General features: G+C 40.1%; 1 protein-coding gene across 4 annotated transcripts in view; it reads left to right on the forward strand.

Annotated features, from left to right (window-relative positions):
- LOC307124065 (MSL complex subunit 3-like) overlaps positions 1-12191 on the forward strand; it is a 166800-nt gene that overhangs the window by 94182 nt on the left and 60427 nt on the right. For all 4 annotated transcript variants that reach the window (XM_079813053.1, XM_079813050.1, XM_079813051.1 and 1 more), the window contains one exon: positions 11255-11565. In XM_079813053.1, coding sequence (XP_079669179.1) covers positions 11255-11565 — 311 coding nt within the window. The remainder of the gene's footprint in view (positions 1-11254; positions 11566-12191) is intronic.

Raw genomic sequence — 12191 nt, forward strand, 5'->3', positions numbered from 1 at the left:
CTAAATTCTGCAGGACAGTGGGCCTGCAGAAGCAGGGTTGAAGACATCTGGATTACCCTCTTTTTTATTTTATAAAATTTTTTTTTACATTTATTTTAAAGGATTAGTTCACTTTAAAATGAAAATTACTCCATGATTTGCTCACCCTCAAGACATCCTAGGTGTATATGACTTTCTTCTTTCTGATGAACACAATCTGAGTTATATTGATAAATATCCTGACGCTTCCAAGCTTTATAATGGCAGTGACGGGGTCCATTGAGTTTGAAGTATGACTCAAAAAAGTGCATCAATCCATCATAAACGTACTCCACACAGCTAATAAAGGCCTTCTGAAGCAAATCGATATTTGGGGTTTTGTAAGAATAATATCCATATTTAAAACTTTATAAAGTAAAATATCTAGCTTCCGCCAGACCTCCTTCGTATTCAATTTACGAAAAAAGCATAACTGGCACGACGTATGACTTATAGGTGTTCACACCAAATGCGAATTTAAGTATTTGCGCTAGTAGATTGCATACAAAGTCAATGCAAAGACGCAAATAAATGCAAATTTGCGCCAGGTAACGCGAATGATGCGAAGTGGTTGCCTATCTGCCTTTGTATTTCATATTATTTCAATACGTTTCACTCAATTTCACACATTTCAGTCTGGCAATATAGTTTGGGAAAAGCCTAACTAGTAAAACTTGTACAAGGATATGTGAACATAAATTATCTAATATAAGTAAGTATAAATTCATTAGAATAGAAATTAGAATTAATTCAGAAATTCAGAAATTGGATTATGCCACACGTCGTATTGGGTTCATCTACTGAGGTCAATTTAAGGCTTATTCCTCACAGTGTCTTTTCATCCAAAAACAATTAAAAGTAGATGAACCTGATGAAGCTTGATGCTTTGATTATTGAGGTGTTGGGGCTTTTACATGTTCGTGTGGCTCACACGGATGATTGGTGAATGAATAGCCTGCGCTGCATGTGGGTGTGCATGTTAAAGATAATGAGCTAATCAGAGACATTTCAAGTTTTCTGTAGACATATTTATCATGTCTGTGAAAGAAGTTTATGGAGACTGAGACAGCTGAGAAAGCTGTTTGTGGTCTTTATTTTACAAAAGCACACAGTTCCGTTGTTATTGTGTACACAAATAAAAGTAGACCCTTTTGAACAGTTTTGAATGTCTTACTCATATCTAGATTAAAGGGGCTATATGCAACTTTTTCCCCAAAATAAACGTAACAATAGCCTTTTTATTTTACCATTTATGACTCAAACATCTCCTGATGAGCATACTGACACCTTGTCCGCTCACAGTGGGTGCACCTATAAGTCTGTATCCTATTTTTCCTATTTTCTGGCGGGTCGTCTTTTCCCGCGCTGTCTGCGGATGTGACGTCACCACCGCTGCGAGAGCGAGCAGAAAATGAGAGCAGTTCTGTTTTTTGGCCACAGGTGTCAGTCGCGAGTTTAAATTTCAGAAAAACGCATATAGCCCCTTAAAAAATAACAGAGTATTTTAAGTTATTTCCAGTAATGGCAGTGTTATCCATAATTCCATAATTTCTGTTATCAGGCAAAAAAGTAACTGTAGTTTGATAATAGCAGTATAACTTTTATATAGCCATTTAGCCTAAGTCTGAAATCACTTGAAATTAATTGTTTTGAATTATTTCATGAACACATATACCATTTGATAATTGGATTTTGTGGACTTTTTCTATATACACAAAAGGCCTATTTCTCTCAAATATTGTTCACAAATCTGTGTAAATCTGTGTTAGTGAGCACTTCTCCTTTGCCGAGATAATCCATCCACCTCACAGGTGTGGCATATCAAGATGCTGATTAGACAGCATGATTATTGCACAGGTGTGCTTTAGGCTGGCCACAATAAAAGGCCTAAAATGTGTAGTTTTATCACACAGCACAATGCCACCGATGTCGCAAATTTTAAGGGAGCGTGCAATTGGCATGCTAACTGCAGGAATGTCCACCAGAATTGAATGTTCATTTCTCTACCATAAGACGTTTCCAAAGGCACTTCAAAGAATTTGGCAGTACGTCCAACCAGCCTCACAACCGCAGACTACGTGTAACCACACCAGCCCAGGACCTCCACATCAAGCATCTTCACCTCCAAGATTGTCTGAGACCAGCCACCCGGACAGCTGCTGCAACAATCAGGTTTGAATAACCAAAGAATTTCTGCACAAACTGTCAGAAACCATCTCAGGGAAACTCATCTGCATGCTCGTCGTCCTCATTGGCGTCTTGACCTGACTGCAGTTCGTCGTCGTGACTGACTTGAGTGGGCAAATGCTCACATTCGATGGCATCTGGCACTTTGGAGAGGTGTTCTCTTCATGGATGAATTCCGGTTTTCACTGTACAGGGCAGATGGCAGACAGCGTGTATGGTAATAGTACCATTACCTCATGTTGCAGCATGATAATACACGGCCCCAAGTTGCAAGGATTTGTACACAATTCCTAGAAGCTGAAAACATCCCAGTTCTTACATGGCCAGCATACTCACCGTACATGTCACCCATTGAGCATGTTTGGGATGCTCTGGATCGGCGTATACGACAGTGTGTTCCACTTCCTGCCAATATCCAGCAACTTGGCACATCCATTGAAGAGGAGTGGACCAACATTCCACAGGCCACAATCAACAACCTGATCAACTCTATGCGAAGTGTTGCACTGCGTGAGGCAAATGGTGGTCACACCAGATACTGACTGGTTTTCGGACCCCCCCAATACAGTAAAACTGCACATTTTAGAGTGGCCTTTTATTGTGCCCAGCCTAAGGCACACCTGTGCAATCATCATGCTGTCTAATCAGCATCTTGATATGCCACACCTATGAGGTGGATGGATTATCTCGGCAAAGGAGAAGTGCTCACTAACACAGATTTAGACAGATTTGTGAACAATATTTGAGAGAAATAGGCCTTTTGTGTTGTAGATCAGAAATGTGTTATTTTAATATTATTTATATTCATAATTAAATCTATAATGTATTTGTGAAGTTTAAGTGCATGAGAAAGTTATATATACTGCATGAGCTGAAGTTTGCATGACATATTACTGTCATATGGCATGGAGAAGGACACAGGGAGATAATTTTGGTCATACAAGAATGTGTGTACATGTTCTGTCATGGACTGTATGAAGGACCTTACTGTATATGTAGCACCTGTTTCCGATGATGTAACAGTAGCTTATATTATCAACTGATGTAAGCATGAAGTATACATTCTATTTTAAACAAACCAACATGTTTCTTTACCTTGTAAGGAATTGCAAATCCTGTAGTCAGTGGTATATAATGCTCACTGTTAATGTACAACCCCAGAGAAACATACAGCTGGCACGAAAACAACAAGTTTCTCTCCTATGTCTAGAGACATATGACAATAAAGAGTTTTTTGACAAGGCAACTGGTATCCGGTCCTGTGATTTAATCATAACGGGGACAAAAGCTGAATTTTCAGATCTACAACTTGGCGTCACGAACAGGATCTGCATTTCAGACATTGGTCTCAATCAATTCATCAGGTAAGACATTTTCTTTTTCTTAAAGATTCTAAGTCTGCCTGATGATATATATTGTTGAGACAGTGACTGAAACTGCTAAAAAGAACTGTGTTATTTTCAAATACCAGTTGTGTTGCCAATGAATATGTGTCAGACATAGTTACATTTTAAGTAATTTAATTTGATGTCATTTACTTGAATTGTTCTGATCAGTGGACCTCCAAAATATTGAATAAAGCTGGGTAAAAGTGGATTTTTTGTGCAAAAGACAATTTAGTCAAATTTTCGGGAGATTAATCCGTAATGCGATTTAGCAATTAGTTCGTTGTGACTGTAAGGTGGTCAGAACACGGCGAGACTGCAGTTTTGTTTTTATTTTAAAATTTTGTTATTTTTAGGCAGGGAAAAAATCTCTAAAGTGTCCTTCATGCCATAGAGCCGTGCTTAGAAGAAGTACGGGGAAGTGCAACGAACTGTGAGATTAAATCGGTTTAAAGTGGCGGGTCTGCGCTAAAGGTTGCGCAGCTTTAGAAAACCCTAAAACGTTTAAACACGCTAAAGGTATAAAGGCGCCTTGATGAATAAAAGTGGCTAGAATCGTTGGCCTTCTGATTTTGACTGTAAAGCTGTTCAATATTTGGGGAAGAAACTGATCTGAGTTCAACTGTAAATTTTTAAGAATTATAAGAATATTTAGGATTTAACTTTTGTTTTCTTTCTCTTCTTTCTTTGTTTTCTGAGTTGTCAGCTAGGGAGAAAGAGGGAGAGGGAGAGAGGGGAGGGCAGGACTCTTCCCTTCAGCTGTCACACACACACACACACACACACACACACACACACACACACACACACACACACACACACACACACATACACGCACACACAAAGCTATACATAGCCCTACTGCTGAGAAGCACAGAGACACAGACCATCTGCAAAATGGCAGAGAGTGTCTATAGTAGCAGAACAATATCTGCTTGGTATTTAGAAAAGAAGAACAAAAAACAAGCCAAGTTTTTGAAGAAAGGACTGGACATTGATGCCTCTTTGGATGAACAGTTTAGATGGTTCATGATCCAAAAAGACTCTGTTAAACTGAAAGCCTTTCTGATCCTTGCAGCTAACTGGATTGTGAAACAAGGTGGAATTTGTTGCAGTACGGATGGGAGTCCAGTTCCACTTGTTGAAGCAATGAAGCCACAGATTGAAGCATATAACAAGTTGAATAAAATCATGTCTATTACATGTTCAGAAAAAGATACAACAATCATTGATGATTCATTTGCTCCAGATTGGACAAATATAATAGCTGAGGCTGAAAGTAAATTTTTGCAAGCATCAGTAAACTCAGCAAAAACTGCAATGCCTCCTCCATACAACCCAATTTATCCAACTTTGCCTGGACAATGTAAAAGTTCTTGTAAGCCACATGGAGGGCCAGTTGACAAAATATTTATTGCATCTGCACAGGCCGCTCCAGTAATAACCAGATCCAAATCAACCCAGCCAAACAGAGACATGCTGCAAGGTATACCAGCACCTGCCTCTGATTTGGGCAATGAGACAAGAGAGGACGACATGACAACAATTGATAAGGTTGGTCCTGAATTCTCTTCACCTGCTATTAAAAGGGAAGAAGTACAATCTGAAATGATGATGGAGGAAAGACCATTCACACCAGGAGAACGTCAAGCCATTCTCACAGCCTTGCCTCCTCTGAAGAGACAAGATCCAAACACAGAGTTTTGGCGAGAATTAGATTCCTTGGTTGAAGCACATCAAATGACACTAAGAGACATACACACCATTGTGAAAGCTAAAATCCCAAGAGACAGATGGGAACGCTTGGCAGCGTCAATAACAACAGCCCAATGGATAGACTTGTGGGTTGATGGCCAGGGACGACCCCTGGGTCTTTGGCCAGCCTTAGATGTGTTCCGAAAAGAAATCCAAGAGATACTGGGCAGTGGTAAGATTCCTTTCACATCAGTAACATTGATTAAGCAAAAAGATGATGAATTTCCAGATGAATATGCCTTGCGTAAATGGAATGCTTATGAAAGATGGACCCTCTGTGCTAAAAAAGAACCAGACAGAGATGATGTACAGTTTACTGACACACTTGTGGATGGTTTTAGCACAAAATACCAACAAGCCTTATCACTTGGAGTCAATCCAGGAGAAACGTTTGACCAAATTATGCAATGGGCTGGTCGTCTAGAGATGGCTATTAGATCAAACAAGGATGAAGGAAACAAACCAAATCGAAGAGGAGTGGCATTCGCTCAATCCAACATCGACGCAGATAGGATGTTGAAGTTCTGCCACAATTGTGGAAAGACTGGCCACATCATAAAAGACTGCTGGGCTAAAGGAGGTGGGGCAGAAGGTAAAGGCCCATCATTTAAACAGGTAAATGCCAAAAACAATGATAAAACCTCTCGAGGAAAGACGTGGACTGAAGCACAAGTTCGTCAGCTCATTGAGGGAATTATGCATCCGCAATAGGAATTAGCGGCCCCCTGTAAGAGTAACAAAAGAGACAATCGACTTTTCATCCCTGCTTTGATAGGGGGCCATCAATGTGACTGTCTAATCGATACAGGAGCCTCACTCTCCATAACTGATTTGAACCTACCTACAACACATGAAACCATAGGAGTTGGAGGAGATATCATGATATTTCACAAAAGTATACCAGTTCCTCTGCAAATACATGAAGATGAAGTTCTATGGACAACTTTCTGGGTGGGGCCGAATTCACAAGGAAGCCTTATAGGTATGGACATTTTACCATTGTTAAACATGATCATATTTACAGACAGTCGTCAAATTACTACAACAGCTGGAATAATACCACATGAAGATCGCACATGTAATATAAGTTCTGTTGGTATAGCAAAACCAATTATCAGAGACTGGGGAAAAGACGGTGTGTGGGGTCTTCTGTGTAGCGTATATCCAGATGTTTGGGCTAAACACAAATTGGATTGTGGTAAAGCCAACATTGACCCTGTTATTATTGAGGGACCGATACATGCCCCTCATAAACAATACTCCATTCGACCAGAAGCAAGACAAGCTGTTTTTGAGATTGTGGCAGACTTGGAAGCTGAGGGAATTGTTCGACGAACTTCTTCTATTACCAACAGCCCTGTCTGGCCTGTCAAAAAGTCAGACAATTCATATAGATTAACCATAGATTACACAAGACTTAACAGTGTAACGCCAAAACCACACCCTATTGTGGCTAACCCTGCTACCATTTTGAATGATATTCCAGGGAATGCAAGAATCTTCACGGTCTTGGATGTGCTGTCAGCTTTCTGGTCTATACCTATTGATGAAAAATCTCAAGAGAAATTGGCCTTCACTGTCGGCGCAAACCAGTATGTTTGGAACAGACTTCCGCAAGGTCTTAATCTTTCTCCAGTTGTATTTCATAGAGCCCTGGACCAATTCTTAACTGAGCGAAAAGCTGAAATTGAGAGTTCAGGAAGTGTTTGCCTCCAATATGTTGATGACTTGTTGATTGCAAGCCCAGACAAAAAAAGCCATGTATCTGCTCTAAATATTACTCTGCAAGCTCTAAGAAAAGGTGGATTTAAAGTTAACCCCGACAAAGCACAGCTGGCCAAAGCTAAAGTTATTTATGTAGGCCAAGAAATATCTGCTGAGGGAAGAAGAATGACAACAGAGCGTGTAGAGGCATTGCAGCAACTTCCAAAACCTCTGACAGTTACAGGGATGCGGAAGGTGATGGGACCTTTTAACTATTGTCGTCAATATATCCCTGATTTTGCCAGCATCACTAGTCCTCTCATTGATCTGTATAAAGGGGGAAAGCCTGGAGTGGAACAGCTGGAATGGACACCAGAAGCTGAGGAAGCGTTTACTGCTATGAAAAATCTTCCTGATGGTCGTTTGCCATTTTATTTGTGGACCAGGGTGGGAGATGAGACCTACTCAGCAGTACTGTGTCAAAAACCAGGTGATCGATACAAACCAGTTGGATACTTTTCCACAAAGATTCCTGTCACCATGATAGGTCAACCACGATGTATACAAGCCCTTGATGGTGCCACGTGGGCAGTGAATGCTGTGGAAAATCTGATTGGTGCACAAACTGTCACACTACACACTCCACACAGTATAGTAACGCTGTTGAACAACACAAACATCAAGACTATCACTGATGCGAGGAGAGCAAAATGGGAAGCAACTTTGCTGAACAAGGACTTGAGAGTGAAAATCATCAGAGACACTTCACTTAACCCAGCAACAATGATGCTGGAACCGCATGAGGGAATACCACATGAGTGTGAAAAACAGGTAGAAGAAGAAAGCCTTGGTCCAGTTAATCCAATCCCTCTTGAAAATCCAGATAATGAGTTATGGGTCGACGGATCCAGTTACTACATTGATGGAAAACAATACTGGATGGGCTGTAGTAAAGGCTGATGGGACTGTTGTGAAGCAAGGAGCTCTTCTTGGGCAATTTTCAGCACAAGTAGCTGAGCTCATAGCGCTTACGGAAGCTCTTGAGCTATCAGAGGGAGGTCGAGTCAACATCTATACAGATAGTCGTTATGCTTTCGGAGTGGTCCATGACTACCTTGCCCTATGGAAAAGACGTGGACTCATCACCAGCAGTGGGAGCATAATACAACATTTACATTACATTTACATTTACATTTATGCATTTAGCAGACGCTTTTATCCAAAGCGACTTACAACTTGGGGGTACAATAAGCGATTGGTCGTGAAGAGTCGAGTGAGCGCAACAAGTGCCTGAAATACTTGGTCCGTGTACATTTCTCAGTGTAGCACAGGCTAGAGTAGGGCGGGAAAGAGGAGGAAAAGAGGAAAGGAACGTTTTTTTTTTTTTTTTTTTTAGGAGGTTAAGTGCTCACGGAAGAGATGAGTTTTTAGTTGACTTTTGAATGTTGTCAATGAATCCGCATTTCGGATGGCGTGGGCAGATCATTCCACCAGCTGGGAACAACATGCTTCCATAATTCGTCGCTTAATTGCAGCATGTCAATTACCACGAGAAGCAGCTGTGGTCAAAGTAAAAGCACATCAATCTGACAAGTCCAAGGAAAGCAGAGGAAATTCTGCAGCTGATGCGGCAGCCAGAGAAGCGGCTTTACTTTCCCCTACTCCTGTTACCTTGGTTCAAGGAAACAGAAAAGATAATCCTGAGCTGCATCTTCTGTCATATCACACAGAGACAGAAGAAGAGAAAGAACAATGGAAAAAAGCAGGAGCAAAAGAAGATGATCAAGGTATCTGGAGAATTCCAACAGGACAAGTGGTAATGTCTATCGGAACAAGGAAAGAACTAATGCAGCTGTATCATGGAAAAGTGCATGCTGGAGCAAAAGCAATGAAAGCTCAAATCAGCGAGACTTGGTGGTGGCCGCGAATGATGAGAGACATTGATGACTATTGTAGGAGATGTTTGATCTGCATAAAAGCAAATGTGGAAAAATCTGTAAAGGTGAGAATGTCACATGCACCCAGACCCACAGGGCCATGGACACATCTCCAAATTGATTTCACAGGACCATTGTCACCCAGTGGAGGATACCAATACATTCTAGTAATCATAGATCGATTTACTAGATGGTTGGAAGCATTTCCGACAAAAACTTGCACTGCTGAAGCTGCAGCACAAGTAATGGTGGAGGAAGTTTTTCCACGCTGGGGCCTTCCATATGAAATTGATTCTGACAATGGAACTCACTTCACTGGACAATTGATGAAGGAAGCAATGAAATTGATTGGGATTAAACAAAAGTTTCACATTCCCTATAGACCTGATTCGTCAGGTATGTTTGAACGAATGAACAGGTCGTTAAAGACGTCCCTTACGAAAGCCATTCTGCAGACTGGCCAAGGTTGGCACAGATTATTACCTGCTATTTTGTGGAATTTAAGAGCAACTCCAAACAGAGTAACAGGACTAACCCCTTTTGAACTGATGACTGGAAGAGCAATGGTTCTACCTCCTGATGCTCCGCCCCCTGCGGGAACAGGAGGAGATTCCACTCTGTTCCAAGAAAAGTTAAAACGTTATCTCACTATGCTGGACAGAGCTACCAAAGGAAACAACCAGAAAGTGCGAGAAGCTCAGCAGCAGTGGGATGAAAAACACACCACTACTGATATTCCACACATTCCCGAATTAGGCAGTTTTGTTATGGTCAAACGAATTGCTAGGAAAGGTTTAGAGGCTAGATATTTAGAGGCCATATGAGATAATCTTAACTACAGATACGAGTGTTTGCCATAAAGGGAAGGGTGTAGGGACAGATAGATGGTATCATTGGTCACAAGTTAAACCTTGTTTAGTGAATGAACAAAATGATAGCGTTAGCTTATGGCCTGAAAATGAGCAATGTTCATCAGTTACTTTTAAAGACTGGGTAACAAGGAGTGGTGTTAATAATTTCTCTGGTTTCATTTTAGGAATCAATTCCATTGACATTGATTAACTATATGGATAAAGCCGAAAATGGAAAATACAGAGTAAAATAGGATATTTTATACATTGCACCACTTACAAAACACAACCCCACAAACAATCAACACCTGCTTACCGATTTACAACCCCAAGGGATAGGATTCTTTAACATCAACGTTTATGTTAGTTAATGTTTCCTTTCTTAGATGTATGGGGTACATTTTAAATGCGTACACATAGACGTAAGTTACACACATAGTATGCGGGAACATATCATGGGTTGGGGTCATTTTGTTTTGTTTTATTCTATTCCCGATTCCTCATGTTTCTACTTTTCTGTCTTTCGTATGTCTTTTGTTTCTTGGTTTGCTTTTCTCTCCTCACTATCACTCCATTAGGTGGCAATGATGGTGTGGAACTGACGGCCGGTAGTTCCAATGGAGGGAGCTGTAGATCAGAAATGTGTTATTTTAATATTATTTATATGCATAATTAAATCTATAATGTATTTGTGAAGTTTAAGTGTATGAGAAAGTTATATATACTGCATGAGCTGAAGTTTGCATGACATATTACTGTCATATGGCATGGAGAAGGACACAGTGAGATAATTTTGGTCATACAAGAATGTGTGTACATGTTCTGTCATGGACTGTATGAAGGACCTTACTGTATATGTAGCACCTGTTTCCGATGATGTAACAGTAGCTTATATTATCAACTGATGTAAGCATGAAGTATACATTCTATTTTAAACAAACCAACATGTTTCTTTACCTTGTAAGGAATTGCAAATCCTGTAGTCAGTGGTATATAATGCTCACTGTTAATGTACAACCCCAGAGAAACATAAAGCTGGCACGAAAACAACAAGTTTCTCTCCTATGTCTAGAGACATATGACAATAAAGAGTTTTTTGACAAGGCAACTGGTATCCGGTCCTGTGATTCAATCATAACGGGGACAAAAGCTGAATTTTCAGATCTACAGTGTACATAGAAAAAGTCTTAGATCTTTGAGTTCAGCTCATGAAAAATGGGGGCAAAAACAAAAGTGTTAAGTTTTATAATTGTGTTCATTGTAGAATGCATGCAACACAGTCCCTCTCAGTCAGGATATTTATATGTGCTAATGTGGAATTGATACTGGTGTTACATTTTTTTTTTTTTTTTTTTTTTTTTTTTTTTTGAAATTTAGGATCAGCTAAGATTATTCATAATTCTCACTTTTATTAAAGGAATCTCAGAGAACGTTCCCCCAGTCCTGGCCAGAATCCTTCCACCCCCCAGTCCACAGACAGCCAAGCAGCTCTGAGCGAAACCTCCTGTGTCCCTGTCATCATGGCAACACCGCCTAAGCGCAGACGCTGTGCCTACCTGGATTCTGATGCCACACAATCCTTGCGTCGCTCAACGCGCAATACATCCGGAGGGGATCGGGCAGCAGAAGCTGGGGGTGGAGGCAGCAGCAATGCTTCTCCTCAACCAAAGCGAAGGCTTACTGAGGTGCAAGCACCACTACCCAAGTTCTTCCTCAACTTAGAGAAGAGTGAGTCACACTTTTTTATTTCTTAAAACTGTAACTTTGTCTACTTACTTTGTCTAGTTACAGTAGGTCTACCTACTTAAGTTTTCCCTATAGAGAAAATGAAATACTATAAAAAGTTTCAGTTATGACTTTTTTAGTTTGATTTTGTCTATTTAGGTTTGTATCAAATGCAATGTGATTTTCATTGATTGGGATCTGGTAGCAACAGCAAATTTTTCCGCTTGGGTGAGCGATTCATGGACAACGTTCCCTGCGCATGAAATCCCTCATATGCCAGCAAACCAAAGAGACAATAGCTTACACACAGCACAAGTCTGATTTCAAACTCTGAATTGAATTAAAAAAAAGACAAGTAAACAGTCAGTAATGAAATAAGAACAAATAAAAAAATTTCAAGCAGTAGCACAAATAAATAGATTGAATAAAGATACAAACAAAATAAACAGGTAGGTATAACAGTAGTGTTGACGTAAGAAATACTAAAGAAATTTAATAAGGAATTAAGTGTAAAATAATACTAGATGGTATTCCCTGAATAAATTAAATACAGATAATCCTTACACAATTAAGGTTAAAACTGACATTTTCTGCCTCCAGGTATGCCCACAAAGTATGTCATCACCCAA

Source organism: Gobio gobio (assembly GCF_949357685.1).
Source record: "Gobio gobio genome assembly, chromosome: 3".
NCBI lineage: Eukaryota > Metazoa > Chordata > Actinopteri > Cypriniformes > Gobionidae > Gobio > Gobio gobio.